The sequence below is a fragment of the Monodon monoceros genome, unplaced genomic scaffold (assembly GCF_005190385.1).
Source record: "Monodon monoceros isolate NGI ecotype Baffin Bay Population unplaced genomic scaffold, NGI_Narwhal_1 Super_Scaffold_22, whole genome shotgun sequence".
Classification (NCBI taxonomy): domain Eukaryota; kingdom Metazoa; phylum Chordata; class Mammalia; order Artiodactyla; family Monodontidae; genus Monodon; species Monodon monoceros.
The window spans coordinates 99,114,363-99,140,300 of NW_021703779.1; the positions used below are offsets into that span (position 1 = coordinate 99,114,363).

The following is a 25,938-nucleotide window of genomic DNA, read 5'->3' on the forward strand; positions in this document are numbered from 1 at the left end:
CTGAGGTCTGTGCGCCCTCCTATCCCACTCGCCCTCATGTTCAGCTAGGAGACTGAGACCCCAGACTAGGATTTGTTCTTTTGCAATGAAGGTTTCTGGCCACCTCAGATCTCCCATTTCCATTAATATGTGAACAAGGTTTTGGGTCTTGAAGTTGTTTATTTTTATTTTTTTATAAATTTATTTTTTTGTTTGTTTTATTTTTGGCTGCGTTCAGCCTTCGCTGCTGCACATGTGCCCTCTCCAGTTGCATCGAGCGGGGACTACTCTTCGTTGAGTGCACAGGCTTCTCATTGTGGTGGCTTCTCCTGTTGCGGTGCCCGGGCTCTAGGCGCACAGGCTTCAGTAGTTGTGGCTCATCGGCTCTAGAGCGCAGGCTCAGTAGTTGTGGCGCACGGGCTTAGCTGCTCCATGGCATGTGGGGTCCTCCCGGACCAGGGCTCGAACCCATGTCCCTTGCATTGGCAGGCGGATACCTAACCATTGTGCCACCAGGGAAGCCTGAAGTTGTTAGTTTAGACTATGCAAACTGCAACTGTCTTTTCCCTCTCTTCTAAAAGTCCCTTTTTGTGGTATTATAGCACCATTGGACTATTGGCCTTAAGTGGTGTTAGTTATGTGAGCATTATCTTAGTGTATAGTAAGTCCCCTACATACGACCCTTGTTGTGAACTTTCAAAGATGCGAACGTGCGTTCACATGTCTAGTCACGTAAGTTCACGTGTCTGGCGTACATTGTCACGTGTGTGCATCCTCTACAAGTGGTTGCGGTTTTGTGTACTTTACTGTACAGTACTGTATAGAGTACAGTAGTACAGTGTCTTTATTTCAAGCCCAGGATGTCCGGAAACAGGCATAAAAGCAGCGGTGATGTAGCTGGTACAGCACTATGCTTTTCAAGGTGTACTGTACTGTAAGATTTTAAATGTTTTCTTTATTTTTTGTGTTTGTTATTTATGTATTATTTGTGTGAAAAGTATTATAAACCTATTACAGTACAGTACTGTATGGTTGATTGTGTTAGTTGGGTACCTAGGCTGACGTTTTACAAACGCACTCTCGGAATGGAACTTGTTCATATGTAGGGGATTTACTGTATGTGTAATTTGGCATAACTTTTTTCTTTGGCTTAAAAACAATGTCTCAACTTCTAAAGTAATAACTTTGAACCTTCCTTTGTTTTCACAGGGAGCTGTTTGGACCATGAAATTTTCTCACTGTGGCAGATTACTTGCCTCAGCTGGACAAGACAATGTAGTAAGAATATGGGCTTTAAAAAATGCTTTCGACTATTTCAACAATATGCGGATGAAATACAATACTGAAGGTATTTTTCATTTATTGGTGGGTTTTACAAAATCTGGAGACATCTGGCATTTTTACATTTTAGGTATAATGATACCCTCTTATCTGGCAATCATTTGCAGCAAGCACTACTTTCCATAAAAGCCACAAACTTAAAACAGAAGTCAACAGCAGAAAGCATCTAAACCCAGTGAAAAAAGCTACCACAAAGTTTTTGACTTTATCTCTTTTTAGGTGTACTGCAGAGTTAAATTCATCAACTACCGAGAACAAAGTTATTTGGTTTCCCCTGGTAACTTTCAGTTTTATCTTAGGTTAAAATGAAATATCTGATTAATCTAGAAAAAGAATGAGAATAATGTTTACATCCAGTAAGTAAAGAATGATTAAGGAAACATAGCCATGGAAAGTAAATGTGATTTGTCAGTACATCAAAGGGTATATGAAACTAGGTTAAATGGAAAAGAGAAACCCCAGAACATGATGTGTATACACAACGATTACAACTATGTAAAATATTTTTGTATTGTGTTATCAGCAAAGTGTGTAAAATTGATGTAAATAGGAGCTTTAAGTTTATGGGATTCTTTTCTTGTAATTATTGTCATTATTTAACTGCAGTACATTTTCTCCACAAACCCCTCACCACCCAATCATCCAAGGCTGAACACAGAAGTTAAGGGATGGGAGAAAGGAGAATAGAGGTAGTTATGGGCAGGAGTATAGACTGTAGTTGAAGCAGCAGTTTGAGGAACATAGAAATCTAGGGAGAGCCACTAAACTGGCCAGCGAGGCCCATATACTTTAGTAGCCCCATGGGGTTGTTTGCAATATGTTATAATACATAATTCAAGATGATGATGAGTTGACAAAAAGTAAAACTATGTTTATTATACATTTATTGCCCTGCCTGGAGCAGAAAGACTATTTTCAGTGGTCATTGAGACTTACCCCAGCCCAGACCCTTCCTGCCCCTGTATTCATCTTCTTAACTGTTAGGATTGACAAGAATGTCTTCACGATGAATAATGAGGACTTAACAGTATTTTTTTAAATTGGGGAAATGGTTAAGCCATTTTATAAATATTTTATATAAAAATGATAAAAACAAATATTTTGGTGCGTAAGAGTTAACGCTTCGCTTGTTTAGAAAAATGTATTTTTCCAGAATGATGTATTCTATGACTTTTAAATAGGTGTTACTGTATTATTATTTCTGATTGATGTGTGTGTGTGTGTACACTTGTATATATACGTGCCTTTTTACAATTATTATGTTGTTTTAGGACGTGTGTCCCCATCACCTTCTCAGGAAAGTCTAAATTCATCAAAATCTGATACAGATACAGGGGTATGTTTATTATTTTATGGTTACTATTGTTACATACTATGATTTTTTACCATAAAGTACCTTGTTTATCAGATATTACAGGTACATGAAAGCATTTAAAATTGAGATGCATTAGAACTGAGAGGTTTTTTCTGTTAGAATTGTTAAATGAAAAATTGTGATGTTTAAAGATTGTCAGACAGTAACTAATATTACTCAAGCTACTATACTAATGTAAACTTAAATTAAAAAATTCCCTCCCCTCAAATCCATGTTAGATATTTTAAAAATAATAATAGTAACGGACACCTGAATTAAAGATAATTAAGGAAAGAAAAAAGATATTGAAATATTTTCATTTTTCCATCTTCTTGGTTTAATAAATGTTTTATCCCAGTGTCAGGTGGTTTAAAATATCTTGATGATTTTCATTTGGTTTCAGAGCTGGAAGGTTAAATATAACTAGTTTTAACCTAAGAAGCAGAATGCAAAATATTATTCTAAGCTGTCCCTGTGCTTCTTGTGTATTCAGCAAGGCAAGGGTGATGTAAACAAATAGAATCTAAAATGTCCATCTGCTCAACAGTATTTTCTTGGGATTTCATTGGCTCTATAGTATTTGACACTAATTTTTCCCTACTCTAAACATACTCCTCTCAGCTTTCCATGTTTCTGTTTTTCCTTGTTCTCTTCCTATATCCCTGCTGTCTCTTCCTCTTCCACCCCCTAAAATGTTGCTGTTTTTCTGGGGTTTGTCCTTTGGCTATTCTCAGTTGACATATTCACTCGCTACCTCCAATCCTAAACTGGCTTTAGCTCCATAATTCTTGTTTCCTTTCAATAGCTTTATGTTTTTTAAACAACAGTGAAATCTTATTGTGCATGCTGCCCTTTTCACATAATAATATATATAGGCTCTCTCCACCTACACGTTCTTTAAGCACATCAATTAATAGGTCTGAAACTAAACTCCCTCAACAAATGTTTTCTGAGTGCCTGTTACATGTGCCAGACACTGCTAGATTCTGCAAAATCAAATGAGACTTATTTTCTGGCCTCAGGGACCTTGCTAACTGTGAAATCTAGTGAAATAGATATATCTGCAATTATAGTATTGGATGGTAATACTCTATAGAAGATACTACACAAGTATACAAGTTAGCCTTATGAATTAGTGTGTCAGGAAAAGCTCCCTGGAGGCTTTGAACGAGGAATCAACTATGTGAGGGAAGGAAGGGGCGTATCAGAGCAAATAGCAAGGGCAAAGGCATGGAGGCTGAAACGACATGGCATGTTAAAGGTACTACCTGGCTGGAGCAAAGGGTGCATGTGTGAGAGTTGTAGGAAAGGTAGGCAGGATTGGTATTTTCAGTGGCTTTTTCTATTAAACCAAAACATATGAACTTTATCCTCAAGGTACTAGGGGAAGATGGGCTTTGAGGGGTTTGGGTCAGAAGCTGAATTAAAATGTTCAGATTTTTGTTTTGGAATGAGCATTCTCGTAGCAGTGTAAAAGATAGATTGGATGGGGGCTCCTGGCTAGAGACAGGGAGACCACTTAAGAGGCTCTCAACCCCAGAGATAAATGGGTACTTCGATTATGGTAGATTATGATAGCAGTGAGTCTAGAAACCATAAAGAGGAGCTGAATTTGAGAAATATAAAAGAAGGACTTGATGACTGGACTACCTGGGGTAGTAAGTGAGTAGCCTAGGATGATTCCCAGGTGTCCAGCTTGAGCAACTGGCTAGATATTAATGGTCATTCACGGAAATAGTTTTATTATTATCTACCCACAACCCTGCTTCTCCTGTTTTGAGCCTTCTTTAATGGTATCAACATCCATAAGTTACCTTTTTAACTCAGAAACACTCATTACTTTTTCTTCCTTACCCACATACCAAATTAGTTAAAAATTCTATCCGCTCCACCTTCTCCTACAAATGCCCATGGAATCTGACCCCTCATTACTCACCTCGTCTAGGTCCTTGACACTCATTTAAATGCTTGCTGTAGCCTCCTAGTTGGTTTTTCTGTCGCTGGTCTCTACTGCCACCAGCTTTTTGTTTTGGCCACACCACGTGGCTTGCGGGATCAAACCTGTGCCCCCTGCAGTAAAAGCATGGAGTCCTAACCACTGGACCTTCAGGAGATTCCCTTTTTTTTTTGTCAAAATACAGACCTGTGCCATTTTGTGATTTAAAGTCTTCTGGTGGCTCCTTGTCACCATTCTTCCTGATATTACCTCATCTTACCTTTTTAACTCAGTTCTAATTCCCTAGTACCTGTGCATCCTACTTGCCATGCCAGATATAGGTCTGTATCCTAAACACTCTTTCACTTTCATGTCTTTGTTCATGTTGTTTGCTTTGCCAGGAATTCCCTCCCTGTCCCCTTTTCTTACAGCACAAAGCCCTACTCATCCTTCAAGATTCAGCTCAAATATCTTATCTTCTCTTATTATTTTCCCTGAATCAAGCAGACAGAATTGTTCCTCACTTGTGTTCTGACAGTACATCATATGTACTTTGACATTGATGTTATTTACCATGCCTTCCTTGGCAGTTTGTCCCTCTGGCTAGGCTCAGGGCTGATTTAAGGCAAAGAACTGTACTTCACAGATCTTAGTATCCCTGGAACCTAACCCCATGCCTGACTGTGGTAGACCTAAATCAGTGTTGAATTCCTGCTTCTGTGCCTTTCATTCATTCCTATTCCCCTTATCTGGATGCCTGCGGTCTCCCTTTTTTCTACTTAAAACTTGCCCATTCTTGAAGGCCCACTTCCTCCATAAAGCCTTCACTGACTAATGTAGCAGTGAAAATTTTAACCACTTTGCTTTAGGGGAAAAGGATTTGCTTTTATTAGTTTAATTTACCATAAAGTTTCCAGGCCTTGATTACTATTAAAAACAGAGACTATTAAAAAAAAAAACAGAGACTATTTGTACTATCTTATATTATGCTTATTTTAACAATCCTACTTACAGATTCTTAACTACTTCCATCCCCGCCCCCCCCCCAAAAAAAACCCTAAGTAACTCCCAATCTTGTTTGAATAGAAGACCTTTTAAATGAGGAGCACAGGGACTTCCCTGGAGGTCCGGTGGCTTGGGACTCCATGCTTCCAATGCAAGGGGCATGAGTTCTATCCCTGGTCAGGCAACTAAGATCCCACATGCCTCTTGGTGTGGCAAAAAAAAAAAAAAAAAAAAAATGAACGTAGTAGTTCTTTGACCCAAAAAGTACTGAGCCCCTGGAGTACTGAGCCTTTTTTCTGGAGTAGTTGAGTATCATTTATATCTATTGTTTTCAGGAAAAGATACCTTGGGGTTCCTTTCACTTCTGTTATTCTATATGGGGACAGTTAAAAGAAGCCTCTGTTTCATATGCCTTTGTCTTTAACCTAGTACTCGCTGCAGTGAGGCACAGTAAGCACAGTGGAGTTTATTTCCCTGATATGTGTGTTCTTTTTTTCTTTTTTCTCGTGATAGTGATATTTTATATATATCTCTTTTGATACATTTTTACTCTTGCCTTCTTAGCATCCATGTAAAATAGAATACATAAAAGTACCTATTGTACAGTTGGGCATACAAAGTGACACACCCAAGATCACTCACCTACTCGTTGGTCATGCCAAGCCTAGAATTCTGGCCCTTATGCTCTCTGTTCTATTGATTTCCAAAAGTAGCTCAGTAAATGTAAGGAAGAGCGGCGTATTTAGTTTGCTCCATTATGCTACAGACTTGTAACATTTCTGCTTGACACGAATAAATATGCTATCTACCTAAAAATTAATGTTTTTCTTGGATAAATCTGTTTGGTGCACTTGATTAGTGGAATATCAATATGGGTGTTACAGCATTTAACTTCTGCTTAGAATTTTTGAGAGTAGATTGTAGGGGAGGAAAAAAATTTCCTCTACCCTCTTAGGTTCTGTGGCTGGGAACTTCGAAATAACCTAACAAAAGACAGATTAAGAGGAGAAACGGTTTATTACGTATGCATATGGAGGCCTTCCTAGAGGAATAGTGAAGACCCAAAGAAGCTATTAGACTTAGGCACTTATATATCATTTTAACAAAGAGCAAGAAATTTGTGGAAAAGTGACAAGATAAAGAAAAAGAAGTTTAGGCTTTTAGGGGTGGTAAATTGTGGGAAGGTAAATCTACTGGGGGAAACTAATGGAAGATAAGGGTAATTTAGTAAGGTTCTGTTTAGGCAGTTAAGATCGATTCTCCCCTTCCTGGTAAGGGAGAGGTGAGGGGGAGACACCTTCACAAAGGGCACTTTATGCGCTGCTTTCAGGTAGAAAGAGGGAGGGCAGAGACTTTTTCTTGTGTCTGTTTCCTCTTAGTTGCATTCAGCTCAAAATAATCCTTAGGCAAAGGGGCATATTTGGGGGTGACATATTCTGATCCCCTTCAAAATCATTAGAGTCTAAAATGGATGAAAGGCCTTAACTGTAAGGGAATGAGAGGGAATTTTTATGAAACTGTACATATGCGGTATGTATTAAAAATATGCACTGATTTAGATTTGGTTCAATCAACAAGCAATTTTTAAACGTCGACAGTGTGTTAGGCACTGAAAATATAAAGATGCAGTGGATAATTCATACCAACGAGCAATGCATGGGAGAAAACAGACATCAACAATGATATTGTATTGGCCAAAAAGTGCCTTCAGTTTTTAAGGAAAAATAAAAGGCACATTTTTCATTTTCACCAAGGACTTTATTGAACAACGTATTCACCCTTTTGTTCCACTACCTTCTGCCATTTTCCAGGCAACTTCATAATTCCATCTTCCCAAAACTTTTTATCTTTTTGAGCAAAGAACTCTTTCAGGTGCCTTTTACAGTCTTCAGGGAATTGAAATTTTTTCCTTTAACAGAATTTTGTAAAGACCTAAATAAAAGGAAATCCAAAGGCACAATGTCTGGTGAATATGGTGGATGAATCAGAACTTCCCAGCCAAGCCGTAACAGTTTTTGCCTGGTCATCAAAGAAACACAATCTTGCGTTATCCTGATGGAAGATTATGTATTTTCTGTTGACTAATTCTGGACGCTTTTCGTCGAGTGTTGCTTTCAGTTGGTCTAATTGGGAGCAGTACTTGTTGGAATTAATCTTTTGGTTTTCCGGAAGGAGCTCATAATAGAGGACTCCCTTCCAATTCCACCATATACACAACATCACCTTGTTTGGATGAAGACCGCCCTTTGGTGTGGTTGGTGGTGGTTCGTTTCACTTGCCCCATGATCTCTTCCATTCCACATTATTGTACAGTATGCACTTTTCATTTCCTGTCACAATTTGTTTTAAAAACAGAATGTTTTCATTACGTTTAAGTAGAGAATTGCATGCAGAAATACTGTCAAGAAGTTTTTTTCCCACTTAACTTACATGGAACCCAAACATCAAAGCGATGAACATAATCAGACTGGTGCAAATGATTTTCAGCGCTTGATTTGGATATTTTGAGTATGTCAGCTATCTCCCGCGTGGTATAACGTTGATTTTTCTTAATAAATGCCTCAATTTGATCACTATCAACTTCAACTGGTCTAGCCAACCTTGGAGCATCGACCAGCGAGAAATCTCTAGCACAAAACTTCGCAAACCACTCTTGACACACTCGATCAGTCACAGCACCTTCTCCATACACTGCACAAATCCTTTTTTGCATTTCGGTTGTGTTTTTACCTTTCTTGAAATAATAAAACATAATATGCGAAAAACGTTGCTTTTTTTCTTCCATCTTCAATATTAAAATGGCTACACAAAAATTCACCAATTTTGATAAGTCTTTTTTTAAATGCACGCTGATATGACAGCTGTCACATACAATCTAATAAAATTGTTTCAAATGAAGTTAAAGACAACTAAGTGCTACTAGAGCCATCTTACGGAAAAAAACGAACCTTCTGGCCAACCCGATAATATATGCCCAAAACAGAATTAAGTATCATTTTCCTGAGAAAACCACTCCTTTGATGGTATGCATACTTGATATCAGTTCATTATTTAACACCCATACCATCTCCTGAGTTAGAAACTGTGATCACTTTTCACTGTCTCCTCTCCCTTCAGTGTCTGCTCATTTACCAGATCCTGCCCGCTTGATCTCAGAAATGTCTTTGGAATCTGGCCATTTCTTTCATTTCCACTGTTACAATCCAGGCCTTTATCTCTTACCTGGACCACTATAGCTGTTCTCCCAGATTCCAGTCTTTTGTCCACAGAATTATGGATAAAATTATGCCAGCAGAATTACTTTCCTGTAAAACAAATCTCATCATGTTACTCTCCTGTTTTAAGCACTCCTTTTGGCTCTCTTTTTTCCTATAGAATTAAGTCTAAATTCCTTAGATGACCCAGTCTTTCAGAGATCAGCCTGACCTCAGCTCTCATTGTTATTTCCCACCCTTCCCTCTCTCAGACCTTATGTTCTGAGCCACTTGGTTGTTCATGCTCCAACAAAAATGTCAGACCTTTTGTTGATTCCCTGTACTTAACAATACATATGCAGTTCCCCTTTGCCTGGCAAATTCATTTAAGACTCGTCCCCTCACTGAAGCATTCCTTGCTTCACCTAGTAATTTACTCATGTGCTCCCTCACTGTTCCCATGGTACTTTGCCCATAGTTCTGTTAAAAGCACTTACTGTATACTATATCAATTTATGTAACAACAGCTAACATTTTATGAGCCCTTACTATGTGCCATGTACTTTGCTAAGTACATTTTATGTCTTACTTCACCTCACAACAGCCCTATTCTTAACAGTATTCTTAACAGTACTATTAAGAACCCTATTTTACAGATGAAGAAAATGCTTAGAGATATTGAGTAACACCAGTTTCACACAGTTGGTAGATACAGCAAGAGAATTAGAACCCAGCTCTGATCTGTCTTTAGAGCTTATGCTCTTAACCATTATGCTCTGCTAGTTGGCATCTGAAGGTCTGGCACTATGTCTTTATTTAGTCCACAAATATTTATTGAGTGTCTACTGTGTATTTATCATTGTTCTAAGAGTTGGGGATATAGTAGTGAACAGAAGAAGCAAAAAAGATGTATTGTTATGAAGCTTATTCTAGTGGTGGGAGACAGAGAAACAAAACAAGTAAATTTTGTAATATATTAGAAGGTGATAAATTTCATGGAGAAAAATAAAGCAGATAAAGCGGGGTGACAGGAGGTAAATATGGTGGACAAGCAAAGCTTCACTGAGAAGTCATTTGAGGAGAATCTGAAGGAGATGAGAGAGGGATCATCTGGCTATCTGGAGGAGAAGAACATTCCAAGTGGAGGCAAGTGAAACTGTGATAAGGCAGGAGTCCTGGTATGTTCAGGAAATAGCACTGAGGCCTGGGTAGCTGGAGCCAGTGAGCAAGGAGATGAGTAGTAGAAAATGAAGTCACGAAAACAAAAAAAAAGAAAATGAAGTCACGGAGGTGTAGATGGGCCAGTCATAAGGTGTAGGACACTGCAAGGACTTTGGCTTTTGCTCTGAGAAAGAAGCCAATGGAGGGTTTTTGAACAGAGAATGACAATCTGACATATTTTATTCTGGCTTTTAAATACTGAGAATAGATTATAAACAGATAAGAAATATTTATTTTGGTATTTCAAGTAGCATACCATATCTGGTATATAGTAAGTGTTAATAAATATCAAAAGGCTTACAAGTTTTCAAAGCAATCCAACTTTAAATGACATTTTTAGATAATATGGATATTTGGATATGGATTTGATATTTGATGATACAGATGGTATTTTTTTAGGTATGATAATGTAATGGTAGTTAAATTTAAAAGATTACTAGTTAGAGATACATATAGAATATTTACTGATAAAATGAATGATGTTTAGATTTTGCTTTAACTGCTCCAGCAAAAATAAGCAAATACATAAAAGTGGGAGGATTGAAAAACACGGTGAATAAAATGTTGATAATCATTAAAACAGGTGATGGATGCACGGGTTTCATTATACTGTCTACTTCTGTGTATATTTGAAATGTTCATAATAAAGTTTTATATATACATTATATTTGCATAGAGATATAAATATCTCTCTACATATAGATATCTAGAGAGATATAGATAAAATATATAACATTTCACTTGGTAATTCTACCTTTAAAAATCTATCATAAAGAAATGATCATGTATGCCCAAAGATGTAAGAGGATTTTCATATTAATGTTCTCACAGTAGCTAAAATTTAAACAAACTGAAATTTTTTTTTTTTTTTTTTTTTTTTTTTTTGCGGTACGCGGGCCTCCCACCGCCGTGGCCTCTCCCGCTGCGGAGCCCAGGCTCCGGACGCGCAGACCCAGCGGCCATGGCCCACGGGCGCAGCCGCTCCGCGGCATGTGGGATCCTCCCGGACCGGGGCACGAACCCACGTCCCCCGCATCGGCAGGCGGACTCCCAACCACTGCGCCACCAGGGAAGCCCTGAATTTTTAATAGTTGAAAAAGAAAAACTATGGTATAATCCATACAGTATAATACTATGCAGTCCTTAAATTCTTTTCAAAGACTACTTGATGACATTTAAAATATTCTAAATAAATTGTAAAGTGAAAATAGCAGAATAAAAAATAGATATAATATTATCCTAATCTTGACTAAAAATATCTAAAAATATAGATTTTTAAATTTTAAAGAAATACGCTAAATTATAACTAGTAGTTATCACTAGCTGGTAGGGTTTTAGCTCATTTTTTTATTTGATTCTTTATACTTCTCTGTATTTCTAAAATTTTCTGTAATAACTTTACCTGATTTTATTAAGACAAACAACAGAAGATACTATAAAGGTCTATGGTTTAAGCCTTTGACCCTTCTAGTAGGATAAACAAATAATAAAATAGGGATAAAGGTTCATGCTCCAGGATGTTTGTTGAATTGCTATTTAGCAAAAAATTGGAAATGTCGAAATTACCAACAAATTGGAAATGATTAAATTATGGTGCATCCATATGCAGCTAGTAAATGTTTCCAAAGAGTGAAATACAGAAAGTGCTCATGTAAAATAAAAAGGAAGATACTGAATCATGTGTACAATGTGATTTCAATTATGTTTTTAAAAAATGAAAGATTGAAGGTGGCCAAAATTTTAGCAGATTATAGGTGGTTTTAATTTTAGTTTTTCTACTTTCTTTGTTTTCTGAATTGTCTATACTGAGCATGTATATTACTTTATAATCAAAAATACATTATTTAAGTATTTTGAAAATATGCTCAAAAAAGGACAAAGTGGGGGCTCTGTTAGGGAGGGAAAGATTGTGATAGCATGATGTCTTCAGGGATGATCCTGGTTTATTAGGACAAGGAGGTGAGGAAGTAATAAGTAGTAGATTCAGCATAAAGGGGAGTCAGCTTTTAGTGGATCAAGATTTCAATCAGGCATCATATAAAATGAGAGAATAAATGGGGTGGGAAGAGTATGAAGCTTTTGTTTTTCTAGTTTTAACATTTGTTTTCATGTCTAAATAGGTATGCAGTGGAGCTGATGAAGACCCAGATGATAAAAATGCACCATTTCGACAACGGCCGTTTTGCAAATATAAAGGACATACTGCTGATCTCCTTGATCTTTCATGGTCTAAAGTAAGAAATCCTTTTTTTTTTTTTTGGCTGTGTTGGGTCTTCGTTTCTGTGCACGGGCTTTCTCTAGTTGCGGCGAGCAGGGGCTACTCTTTGTTGCGGTGCATGGGCCTCTCTTGTTGCAGAGCACAGGCTCTAGGCGCACAGGCTTCAGTAGTTGCAGCATGTGGGCTTAGTAGTTGTGGCACACAGGCTTAGTTGCTCCGCGGCATGTGGGATCTTCCCGGACCAGGGATCGAACACATGTCCCCTGCATTGGCAGGTGGATTCTTAACCACTGCGCCATCATAAAGTCCTAAAGTAAGAAATTTTTATTTGAATTTTGTATTGTATGTGACTATTTTAGGATAAAAGCAAATGTTTTATTTGTATGATTGTCACAGTCAGGTGTTTGAATGTTTGTATATACTTTGTGGGAGTTACAAATTAATCAAAGTTAAAAAAGAGAAATGTCAGATTAGGCTAATAAAATGTTTATGTTACTTAACAGCTTCTATCTGGATCTGTCTATATACTTGTATTTGCTTCTTTTATAAAATAGTTTTGCAAAGTAACTATCCTCAGCAAAATGGATATGACTTCAGCTACAAAGGTGAAGTCTGACCTATCTAATCAAGACTGTTTTGGGGATAATCTGCTACATTTATGAAATTATTAATTTAGGTTTAATAATTATATTCTGCAGATCAGTGGTAAGTCTTCATTTTGTAATTTTTTTTTTCCTTAGAGCAAAATTTTAGAAGTAGAGGGGCTATTTTGCCACCGATCAAATATCTTAGAAGTTTGCAAAATTTTTAAGAGATATTTTAAATTTTATTTAAGGTGTTTGAAGCATGAAGCAGTTTTTGGAATTTTTGCATGATTCCTTATACTTTCTTTGTATTAAAATTTGTCAGTAATCAAAATCTAAAATATATTAAGAATTTGTGGGGAAAAGTGATATTTAAAAGCTTTAAATTGGGAAAAGTCATCTGAGTTAACAAAATACTAGCAAGGATACCAGTGACGCCCATATATTTTAACTATATCACAAAGATATCACTGGTATATATTGGCAAGTCAGCCTTTCCCTGAGCTCCAGCTTTGAATCACTCCATTTTTGAATTATGCTCGTATCATATTTGTTTAGATGTTATGGATGCATTTCATAACGTTTTTCTCTAACCTCCTGGAACAAGCTTGGGCCTCACCTGGTAGTCTGGTTTTAAATTGAGCCACAGCTGTATCTTTGTACTCTCTCCCCACCCTGTGTGAAATCTGAGTTGTTGGAAGATGGAACTTTAAAGTGTCCTTAATCTGATAATCGTATTCATCTAGAATAAAAAGTACAAAGCACCTTATTGGGAACCCTGCACTCATTTTACTTTCTTAAAGCAAACCAATATTTTTTGTAAAATGTAACACCAACTGAAGATATTAATCCTCCATTGATGACTGTATCAGTCAGTGTTCTCCAGAGTAACAGAACCAAGAGGAAATACATACATAGGAGGTTTATTTTAAGGAATTGGCTCACACAGTTGTGGGGGCAGGCAAATTTGAAATTTGTAGGGCAGGCATTGAAAACTCAGCTGGAGTCACGCTGAAGTTTTTTTGGGTTTTTTTCCCAGCTTTATCGAGATGTAATTAAAACATTATGTAAGTTTAAGGTGTACACAGTGATGATTTGATATACTTACATATTGGGAAATGATTACTACAATAAGGGTAATTAACACATTCATCACCATAAATAGTTACCTTTTTTGTGTGGTGAGAACATTTAAGATCTACTCTCTTAGCAACTTGCAAGTATATAATACAGCGTTGTTAACTCTAGTCACCTTGTTGTACATTCATGCTGGAGTCTTAAGGCAGAATTTCTTCTCCAGGAAACCTCAGTTTTTGTTCTTAATGCCTTCATCTGTCTCTGTGCTCTTTTCTTAAACTTTCCTTTTTACTTAACTGTTTATCTATGTACATTTCTACATCTTATTGGCAACAAGATTCTAAGCCCCTCAAGAGTAGGGATCAGCTCTTACTTCACTGTTGTTTCTCTTGAGTATCTAGCACAGTTGATGTTTATAGTGGGTTTTCTGTTTGTTGAAGACTTATTTTGTGCCACGTAATAGGAATTACCTTGTTAATACTGAAAATAACAATGCTGTGAGGTAGTTGATATTCCATACTGTGGATTAGAAGACTGGGCCTCTGACCCATCCAAGATCACAAAACTAGTTATGGGTAAAACTTAGATCTGAATCTAATTTTTTTGACTTGTAAGATCATGCTTGGTTCAAGAACGCTATTTAATTTCATTTATTTAATAAGTATTTATTTTTGGATTGGGTTGTTTGCTTTTTTAATATTGAGCTGCATGAGCTGTTTATATATTTTGGAGATTAATCCTTTGTTGACTCGTTTGCAAATATTTTCTCCCATTCTGAGGGTTGTCTTTTCGTCTTGCTTGTACTTTCCTTTGTTGTGCAAAATCTTTTAAGTTTCATTAGGTTCCATTTCTTTAGTTTTGTTTTAATTTTCATTTCTCTAGGAGGTGGATCAAAAAAGATCTTTCTGTGATTTATGTCAAAGAGTGTTCTTCCTATGTTTTCCTCTAAGAGTTTTATAGTGTCTGGCCTTACATTTAGGTCTTTAATCCATTTTGAGTTTATTTTTTTGTATGGTGTTAGGGAGTGTTCTAATTTCATTCTTTTACATGTAGATGTCCAGTTTTCCCAGCACCACTTATTGAAGAGGCTTTCTTTTCTCCACTGTGTATTCTTGCATCCTTTATCCAAGATAAGGTGACCATATGTGCATGGGTTTCTCTCTGGGCTTTCTATCCTGTTTCATTGATCCATATTTCTTTTTTTGTGCCAGTACCATACTGTCTTGATGACTGTAGCTTTGTAGTATAGTCTGAAGTCAGGGAGCCTGATTCCTCCAGCTCCGTTTTCTTTCTCAAGATTGCTTTGGCTATTTGGGGTCTTTTGTGTTTCCACACAAATGGTGAAAATTTTTTTCCTAGTTCTGTGAAAAATGCCATTGGTAATTTGTTAGAGATTGCACTGAATCTGTAGATTGCTTTGGGTAGTATAGTCATTTTCACAATATTGATTCTTCCAATCCAAGAACATGGTATATCTCTCCATCTGTTGGTAACATCTTTAATTTCTTTCATCAGTGTCTTATAGTTTTCTGCATACAGGTCTTTTGTCTCCTTAGGTAGGTTTATTCCTAGGTATTTTATTCTTTTTGTTGCAATGGTAAATGGGAGTGTTTCCTTAATTTCTCTTTTAGATTTTTCATCATTAGTGTATAGGAATGCCAGAGATTTCTGTGCCTTAATTTTGTATCCTGCTACTTTACCAAATTCATTGATTAGCTCTAGTAGTTTTCTGGTGGCATCTTTAGGATTCTCTATGTATAGTATCATGTCATCTGCAAACGGTGACAGTTTTACTTCTTCTTTTCCAATTTGTATTCCTTTTATTTCTTTTTCTTCTCTGATTGCCGCGGCTAGGACTTCCAAAACTATGTTGAATAATAGTGGTGAGAGTGGACATCCTTGTCTTGTTCCCGATCTTAGAGGAAATGGTTTCAGTTTTTCACCATTGAGAATGATGTTTGCTGTGGGTTTATCGTATATGGCCTTTATTATGTTGAGGTAGGTTCCCTCTATGCCCACTTTCTGGAGAGTTTTTATCAAAAATGGTGTTGAATTTTGTCAAAAGCTTTTTCTGCATCTGTTGAGATGATCATATGGTTTTTATTCTTCAGTTTGTTAATATGGTGTATCACATTGATTGGTTTGCGTATATTGAAGACTCCTTCCATCCCTGGGATAAATCCCACTTGGTCATGGTATATGATCCTTTTAATGTGTTGTTGGATTCTGTTTGCTAGTATTTTGTTGAGGATTTTTGCATCTATATTCATCAGTGATATTGGTTTGTAATTTTCTTTTTTTGTAGTATCTTTGTCTGGTTTTGTTATCAGGGTGATGGTGGCCTCATAGAATGAGTTTGGGAGTGTTCCTTCCTCTGCAACTTTTTGGAAGAGTTTGAGAAGAATGGCTGTTAGCTCTTCTCTAAATGTTTGATAGAATTCACCTGTGAAGACATCTGGTCCTGGACTTTTGTTTGTTGGAAGAGTTTTAGTCACAGTTTCAATTTCATTACTTGTGATTGGTCTGTTCATATTTTCTATTTCTTCCTGGTTCAATCTTGGAAGGTTATACCTTTCTAAGAATTTGTCCATTTCTTCCAGGTTGTCCATTTTATTGGCACAGAGTTGCTTGTAGTAGTCTCTTAGGATGCTTTGTATTTCTGCGGTGTCTGTTGTAACTTCTCCTTTTTCATTTCTAATTTTAATGATTTGAGCCCTCTCCCTCTTTTTCTTGATGAGTCTGGCTAATGGTTTATCAATTTTTTTTATCTTCTCAAAGAACCAGCTTTTCATTTTATTGATCTTTCCTATTGTTTTCTTCATTTCTATTTCATCTATCTCTTCTCTGATCTTTATGATTTCTTTCCTTCTACTAACTTTGGGTTTTGTTTGTTCTTCTTTCTCTAGTTCGTTTAGGTGTAAGGTTAGGTTGTTTATTTGAGATGTTTGTTGTTTCTTGAGGTAGGATTATATTGCTATAAACTTCCCTCTTAGAATTGCTTTTGCTGCATCCCATAGGTTTTGGATCGTTGTGTTTTCATTGTCATTTGTCTCTAGGTATTTTTTTATTTCCTCTTTGATTTCTTCAGTGATCTCTTGGTTATTTAGTAACGTGTTGTTTAGCCTCCATGTGTTTGTCTTTATTACGCTTTTTTCCCTGTAATTGATTTCTAGTCTCATATCATGGTGGTCAGAAAAGATGCTTGGTATGATTTCAGTTTTCTTAAATTTAGTGAGGCTTGATTTGTGACCCGCGATGTGATCAATCCTGGAGAATGTTCCGTGCACACTTGAGAAGAAAGTGTAATCTGCTGGTTTTGGATGGAATGTTTGGATGCTCTGTCCATTGGTGTAAGTGAGGTGTTAAAGTCCCCCACTATTATTGTGTTACTGTCGATTTCCTCTTTTATAGCTGTTAGCAGTTGCCTTATGTATTGGGGTGCTCCTATGTTGGGTGCATGTTTGTTTGTTTTTGTTTTTTTTTTGCAGTACGCGGGCCTTTCACTCTTGTGGCCTCTCCCGTTGCAGAGCACAGGCTCCGGATGTGCAGGCTCAGCGGCCATGGCTCACGGGCCTAGCCGCTCTGCGGCATGTGGTATCTTCCCGGACCAGGGCACGAACCCGTGTCCCCTGCATCGGCAGGCGGACTCTCAACCACTGCACCACCAGGGAAGCCCCATGTATTTTTATAATTGTTATATCTTCTTCTTGGATTGATCCCTTGATCATTATGTAGTGTCTTTCCTTGTCTTTTGTAACATTCTTTATTTTAAAGTCTATTTTATCTGATGTGAGTATTGCTACTCCAGCTTTCTTTTGATTTCCATTTGTATGAAATATCTTTTTCCATCCCCTTACTTTCAGTCTGTATGTGTCCCTAGGTCTGAAGTGGGTCTCTTGTAGACAGCATATATATGGGTCTTGTTTTTGTATCCATTCAGCGAGACTGTGTCTTTTGGTTGGAGCATTTAATCCATTCACGTTTAAGGTGATTATCGATGTGTATGTTCCTATTACCATTTTCTTAATTGTTTTGGGTTTGTTTTTGTAGGTCCTTTTCTTCTCTTGTGTTTCCCACTTAGAGAAGTTGCTTTAGCATTTGTTGTAGAGCTGGTTTGGTGGTGCTGAATTCTCTTAGCTTTTGCTTATCTGTAAAGCTTTTGATTTCTCCATCGAGTCTGAATGAGATCCTTGCCGGGTAGAGTAATCTTGGTTGCAGGTTTTTCCCTTTCATCACTTTAAATATGTCATGCCACCCCCTTCTGGCTTGTAGAGTTTCTGCGGAAAAATCAGCTGTTAACCTTATGGGAGTTCCCTTGTATGTTGTCTGTCGTTTTTCCCTTGCTGCTTTCAATAATTTTTCTTTGTCTTTGATTTTTGCCTGTTTGATTACTATGTGTCTTGGCGTGTTTCTCCTTGGGTTTATCCTGTATGGGACTCTCTGTGCTTCCTGGACTTGGGTGGCTATTTCCTTTCCCATGTTAGAGAAGTTTTCGACTATCATCTCTTCATTTATTTTCTCGGGTCCTTTCTCTCTCTCTTCTCCTTCTGGGACCCGTATAATACGAATGTTGTTGTGTTTAATGTTGTCCCAGAGGTCTCTTAGACTGTCTTCATTTCTTTTCATTCTTTTTTCTTTGTTCTTTTCTGCAGCAGTGAATTCCACTATTCTGTCTTCCAGGTCACTTATCTGTTCTTCTGCCTCAGTTATTCTGCTATTGATTCCTTCTAGTGTAGTTTTCATTTCAGTTATTGTATTGTTCATCTTCGTTTGTTTGTTCTTTAGTTTTTCTAGGTCTTTCTTAAACATTTCTTGCATCTTCTCGATCTTTGCCTCCATTCTTTTTCTGAGGTCCTGGATCATCTTCGCTATCATTATTCTGAATTCTTTTTCTGGAAGGTTGCCTATCTCCACTTCATTTAGTTGTTTTTCTGTGGTTTTATCTTGTTCCTTCATCTGGTTCATAGCCCTCTGCCTTTTCGTCTTGTCTTTCTGTGAATGTGTTTTTTGTTCCACAGGCTGCACGATTGTAGTTCTTCTTGCTTCTGCTGTCTGCCCTCTGGTGGGTTAGGTTATCTGAGAGGCTTGTGCAAGTTTCCTGATGGGAGGGACTGGTGGTGGGTAGAGCTGGCTGTTGCTTTGGTGAGCAGAGCTCAGTAAAACTTTAATAGACTTATCTGCTGATGGGTGGGGCTGGGTTCCCTCCCTGTTGGTTGTTTGGCCTGAGGCGACCCAACACTGGGGTCTTTGGCGGGGCTAATGGCAGACTCTGGGAGGGCTCACGCCAAGGAGGACTTCCCAGAACTTCTGCTGCCAGTGTCCTTGTCCTCACGGTGAGACACAGCCACCCGCTGCCTTTGCAGGTGACCCTCCAACACTAGCAGGTAGGTCTGGTTCAGTCTCCTATGGGGTCTCTGCTCCTTCCCCTGGGTCCTGATGTGCACAGTATTTTGTGTGTGCCCTCCAAGAGTGGAGTCTCTGTTTGTCCCAGTCCTGTCAAAGTCCTGCAATCAAATCCCGCTAGCTTTCAAAGTCTGATTCTCTACGAAATCCTCCTCCCATTGCCGGACCCCCAGTTTGGGAAGCCTGACGTGGGGCTCAGAACCTTCACTCCAGTGGGTGGACTTCTGTGGTATAAGAGTTCTCCAGTTTGTGAGTCACCCACCCAGCAGTTATGGGATTTGATTTTATTGGGGTTTTTTTGGCTTTTTGTTTGTTTGTTTGTTTTGCGGTTCGCGGGCCTCTCACTGCTGCGCCCCCCCCCGCTGCGGAGCACAGGCTCCGGACGCGCAGGCTCAGCGGCCATGGCTCACGGACCAAGCCACTCCACGGCAAGTGGGATCCTCCCGGACCGGATCATGAACCCGCATTCCCCGCATCGGCAGGCGGACTCCCAACCACTGCACCACCAGGGAAGCCCCTGATTTTATTGTGATTGCCCCCCTCCTACTGTCTCATTGTGGCTTCTCCTTTGTCTTTGGATGTGGGGTATCTTTTTTGGTGAGTTCCAGCGCCTTCCTGTTGATGATTGTTCAGCATTTAGTTGTGATTCCGGTGTTCTCGCAAGAGGGAGTGACGTACAAAATCTGGTCTCGTGCCCCTGCGCAGTGGCACATCCGGCGCCTGGTAGGGCCGAGCACCTGGGAATCCTATCCCCTTATGTATCCATCTGGAAGCTTTTGACAGATAGATGTTTGGTTTATGGGTGATGGGCCATCATAATGCCTAAGTCAGTTACACTACCCTCTTCTAGCTTTGAAAATTGTATTCTGAGACATTTGACAATTTCTATTCTCTAATTTGCTTGCCTAAGGTGTGACAGGTGCACAATAACTTTTCATTTCCATGTTGCATTATAGGATAATCTTTTTGAAGACATTTTAAGTGACAATTAGGGAATTCATGTGAGTTAAAATTCACCAGTGTTATCAATGTGAAAATAACTGAAGTGACGATCAAATGAATAGATGCCTTACATTCATAGCTAACTTCTAGTACATGCAGGCTCCAACAACCAAGGCACACCTTAGTCCTCTGTCGGCATCTGGCAGATTTCTTTCAACAGAAGTCATAAGATTCATCCTCATTTCAGAATAGGTAATGTGAAAAAGTCTTAGAATCAAAGAAATATGGTATTTAACTATTTGGAAAAAAATGGGATTGTCCAAGTGAATTGGATATCTTTGTACTTTATGATGCTGCATATAACAATAGTAATGACAAAACTCTTGAGATACCTAAAACTAAAAGTTCACTTTTATGGTGTAAGTGTTTTTTTTCATATGGTGATAAAATAATCAATGTCAATTTCTCCGTAGAACTACTTTCTGCTTTCTTCTTCAATGGATAAAACAGTCAGGTTATGGCACATTTCCAGAAGAGAATGCCTTTGCTGTTTTCAGCATATAGATTTTGTCACTGCCATAGCTTTCCATCCAAGAGTAAGTATTTACATGTTTTTTTGTTATACTATGAGGAAGGTGAGGGAACCAGGTTTCTCTGGAGGGTAATTGGACTACAGGAAAAAAATTATTAATATCCACATAGTTAAGAGCAACTTAATTTAGTGTTTCATTCTGCTTTAAAAATAAGAAAGGAAATAAATATTGTACTAATCTTCATTAGAAGAGCTGGAAATATTATAGTCTAAATATGACAGTGAAAAGTCATCCCAAATCTTTAATAAGACCTGCAGGGTATAAATAAAGAAATAAAATATCTTATTAAAGAGGAGAGAGGTTGGAGACAGTGGAAGAAGAAAAGACGGCAGGTAAATAAATGAGAAAGGGAAGCGTATAGGCAGGAATAGTTGTAGGAGGGTCAGGAAGGGAAGAGACAAAGAGGAAAAGGTTGAAAGAGGCAAAGACCAAAATTCATTACAAGATAGACTGAATTCCTATTTCAGGTCTGAAAACATTGTTAATCTTGAGATCCCTTCATACTCATTTTCAATGTAGAAAATCCTTTAATATCTTTCCTCTAGAAAGAATTTCATATGATTTCAACTAAAGGAGAAAAATCTACCATCATGGACTCCAGAGCTATCTTATGCCCTTATAGGATAGAGCCACCAAATGCATGAGGCTAGAGTAGTTTTAGTTCTTTGCAGCTGTAAGCACAAGGGATGTCACGTGTTGGCACTGCTTCACTAGCTAGGTTGAAATAAGTGGAGGGCTTGAGCTGACCCTCATTGACTTTCCCTCCACTACATTTGTGTATGATTACATTTCCAATCATGTCCTCATCTCTCTATGTTTAGTACCCATTGTCTTTTTAATGCAACCTTTCAATTATATTGACATTTCTTTCTCTCATTCCCCAAATTAAGAGAGAAGAATGACTTTTTTCTCTCAATATAATTTCCCTCCCTGGGCAGGCTTATAACATAGGCAGTAATAATTCTGAACCCTTAGAGAAGATTTTATTAAGAACTTTTGAAAATTAAAAATGCTTAATCTATGTTAATACTGTATCAGTTTTGACCATCAAGCTTTCGAGGCTTCTTTCTAAATAATATCCCCATCCTGTCACCTAAGGGTGCAACAAAAGGGTAGATTTTACCCCTGTCAGCACCTGTGAGCAAAATCCCCCCACCTCTATTTTAACTATAATGTATCAAGATGGAAAGAGAGGGCTATTAGGTGGTAATAGTTATCTATGTAGTACTTTATTATTAAGGTTTCTGTTTAGTCAATAATTTTCCTATACTTTTATTTGGTTTTATTTTGGAAACTGAAAAGCCTTATTTCTAAAAATTCTACTGACCTGGAGAATTTATGAGAGGGGCTAGGGAAGAGTGGGGTGGTGTTGACATTTTCCTAGGAAATATGACTCTATCAAATAATGTTACCTAGAAGAAACGAAGCAGAGTCATAAAAGAAATAGCAAAATGGAGATACACACACATGTACACACGTGTATATATGTATGTAAATAAAATTCTGAATTGTAAGACCAAGATGAAGTATTTTTATTTGTCCAGCACTTCTGCTGGTAGACATTGAGTTGAGCCTACTGTACCATAGCCATAAAAATGCCTATTCTATGAAGGTTATCCTTGACGGGCTTGAGAAGTGGGTAAGAATAATAATCTTGAGTGGAGAAGAAAATCTGTTTCTTGTTTTGGCATCCCAATTATTTTATTTTCTTTTTAATTCTTATGTTACCAAAAATTAGAGCAGCTTCATCGTAGGCTTGGTTTAGTTTAGAACAGGGTTTCTAAACCTTGGCACTAATGGCACTTGGTGTTGGATAATTCTTTTTCGTAGAGAGAGGAAAGGCTGTCCTGTGCATTGTAGGCTGTTTAGCAGCATTCCTGGCCTCTACCCACTAGATGTCAGTAGCGCCCCACCCTCTAAATTGTGACACTTCCAAACTGTCTCCAGACATTGCTAGATGTCTCCTGTGGGGCCAGGTTGCCCCCAGCTGAGAACCCCTGGTTTGAGATTGAGAATTTAAATAGTGAAGCAATTCTCTGCTGACAGGGTATCAGAGTTCCAAAAATTGACTGGTTCTGTGGGCTAACTGGCATTAGTTACTCTTTTATCCATCTGTTACATGTATCCCAAGGAAGGTATGGGCAAATGTACCATTTTAGGATAGTGTTTCCCAAAGCATGTTCCTTGAATTGCTAGCCCTGCTAGATGTCCCTACCTGACCCCCAAAAAAGTCGCCCGTTAAAGATTCAGAGTGCGTGTTAACTGAGAATCCTGTTTAACTTTCTGTAACCCAGAATTTCTCAAACTTATTTGACCACAGAACCCTTCTATACAATGTATACTCAAACACATTATCTATTAACATCTATACCTTGGGAAAAGCAGTTTAAGGATATGATAAAGTGACTAGAATGTCATTTCTCCAAAATGAATACTGAGGTTTCTAATTGTTGTTATTTTCAGTGACTGAAATAATGCTTACTTTAATACTTTTAAAATGAAATCTATATATTTTAACATTATTTCTAATAGACTTAATGTATTGATTTGCTAATGAGTTTTTCTTCATGTGATAAAATGAAAGCTTCCTCTTTCATCACATTTTTAGGATGACAGGTATTTTCTAAGTGGGTCATTGGATGGAAAGCTCCGCCTTTGGAACATACCTGACAAAAAAGTGGCTTTGTGGAATGAAGTAGATGGTCAAACAAAATTGATCACAGCTGCAAATTTCTGTCAGAATGGCAAATATGCGGTGATTGGGACATATGATGGCAGGTGTATTTTCTATGATACAGAGGTAAATGACTGTCTTGTATAAATTACATACTTGAATACTTAGATACTTTTGTGGTTTGGAATAAGTTGGTGTATCCTGTCTGAGTTTTAACTGCCTTATCTGTAATTGGGACAAATAATACCATGTTTGTCTGTGAGTTGGCTCAGATGATCTTTGAGTTTCTTTCTAATTCTGATCTTTTTAAATTGTGATTTTTTTTTTTAGCATTTGAAGTACCACACACAGATACATGTCCGATCTACCAGAGGGCGCAACAAGGTTGGAAGAAAAATTACTGGCATTGAACCTTTACCTGGAGAAAATAAGGTACTAGGTATTCAAAACCATCTGTCTCCACACTATATATAGATTCCTGAAAGTAAGTTCTTCATATCTTAGCTAAGAATATATTTCCTTTCCTATGGAATATTGCTTTTTCTAGTTTTGAGATATATTCTGTATGTGTCTAACACCCTTTTTTGGTTGTACCTTAGCACAGATTAAAAGATGGTATTTTTAACTTTTCCTTTGATTTGTTTTTAGATACTGGTAACTTCAAATGACTCCAGAATCAGACTATATGATCTTAGAGATTTGTCACTGTCCATGAAGTATAAGGGTTATGTCAACAGCAGCAGCCAGATCAAAGCAAGTTTCAGGTAAATTGACAATGAGGAATTCCCAAAAGGGATCAGAACATTTCTCCCCTACTCCCATTTTTCCATTGATCTATGGCTTATGTTTATATGGTGCTGTTAGTTACTTTGCAGTTTTACAACTGGTATCTCATATTATCAGTCCTACTTACATTATCCAGCTGTTTGGTAGAGTTCAAATTGCCCTTGCTCTGAGGATGAAGAAACCAACACCCAGAAAATTAAGTAATTTGCCTAAAGTCACACTGGTAGTTGCAGAACCAGGATTAGAAGACCCAGCTCCAGAATTTGTGCTTTTGTACTTTCATGTATGCTTTCTAAGAGGAGATTTATCCCACCACCGCCCACCCCACCCATGGTCTTGATCCTTTTAGGTACAGAAGCTAATAAAGCATTTCGAGACCCTAAAGTACAGTGTCCTGTACTTACACCTTTGCATATCATTATTATTTGAACTGTTAGTTTGGGATCTGCAGGCTCTCCTGAAGTACCTACCTTTTCTTCCTTTATAGCCCTCCTTATTTCAGCTCTTTTCTTACCAGTTCTCCTTTCTTCTTGAATTACCCAGTAATTTAATTGGTAAAGCATTCTGCTTCTCTCTTTTATCTCTTAAGTAGGCACTCATCCCAGTGTGGGTTAACCCAGCAGCAGTTACCTAGAGCTTCGATGAAAATACTAATGCCACTGGCCACCCATGTCAAACCTACACGTTCAGGACCTCTGGAGTGAGACTAGGAGTCTGTATTTCAACAAGTTCTCTTGGCTGTTTTCTTAGGTGTTTCACACTAGGAAGCTCTGATAGAGGGAAACCTAAAAAAACCCACAACTTTGATTTTTTTTTCTTTCTTCCCTAAATGTAGCCATGATTTTAGTTACCTCGTTAGTGGCTCAGAAGATAAGTATGTTTATATCTGGAGTACTTACCATGACTTAAGCAAGTTTACTTCAGTGAGGAGAGATCGTAATGACTTTTGGGAAGGTATTAAAGGTAAGTAAATGCATACTTTTATGTGTCTTATAAGTGAATAAAGTTAAAATGGAGATGTATTATAAGTAAATTTGTATAGGCTTTATTTCAGAGACACAGTTTGGCAGTTTTAACTGCTTTCGCATTGTATTGGCTTTGTTTGATTTTTCTGTACCAAGGAAGAACGTATACTTGTCTAAAATTTGAGAAGTCATGGAATCTCAGAACTTGTATGTGGTTTTGGTGGGGTTTTTTTTTTTTAACATCTTTATTGGAGTATAATTGCTTTACAATGGTGTGTTACTTTCTGCTTTATAACAAAGTGAATCAGCTATACATACACATACATCCCCATATCTCCTCCCTCTTGCATCTCCCTCCCACCCTCCCTATCCCACCCCTCTAGGTGGTCACAAAGCACCGAGCTGATCTCCCTGTGCTATGCGGCTGCTTCCAACTAGCTATCTGTTTTACATTTGGTAGAGTATATATGTCCATGCCACTCTCTCACTTCGTCCCAGCTTACCCTTCTCCCCCTCTGTGTCCTCAAGCCCATTCTCTACGTCTGCATCTTGATTCCTGTCCTTCCCCTAGGCTCTTCAGAACCTTTTTTTTTTAAATTTTTAGATTCCATATATATATGTTAGCATACGGTATTTGTTTTTCTCTTTCTGACTTATTCACTCTGT

The 25,938-nt window shown here is 37.8% G+C and overlaps 1 protein-coding gene across 1 annotated transcript in view; it reads left to right on the top strand.

Annotated features, from left to right (window-relative positions):
- The window catches only part of WDR44 (WD repeat domain 44), an 80,988-nt gene that overhangs the window by 47,155 nt on the left and 7,895 nt on the right, over window positions 1–25,938 (top strand). The window contains exons 11-18 of the mRNA XM_029240901.1: window positions 1,189–1,327; window positions 2,592–2,656; window positions 12,151–12,264; window positions 20,728–20,850; window positions 23,456–23,647; window positions 23,852–23,953; window positions 24,170–24,285; window positions 25,143–25,270. Coding sequence (XP_029096734.1) covers window positions 1,189–1,327; window positions 2,592–2,656; window positions 12,151–12,264; window positions 20,728–20,850; window positions 23,456–23,647; window positions 23,852–23,953; window positions 24,170–24,285; window positions 25,143–25,270 — 979 coding nt within the window. The remainder of the gene's footprint in view (window positions 1–1,188; window positions 1,328–2,591; window positions 2,657–12,150; window positions 12,265–20,727; window positions 20,851–23,455; window positions 23,648–23,851; window positions 23,954–24,169; window positions 24,286–25,142; window positions 25,271–25,938) is intronic.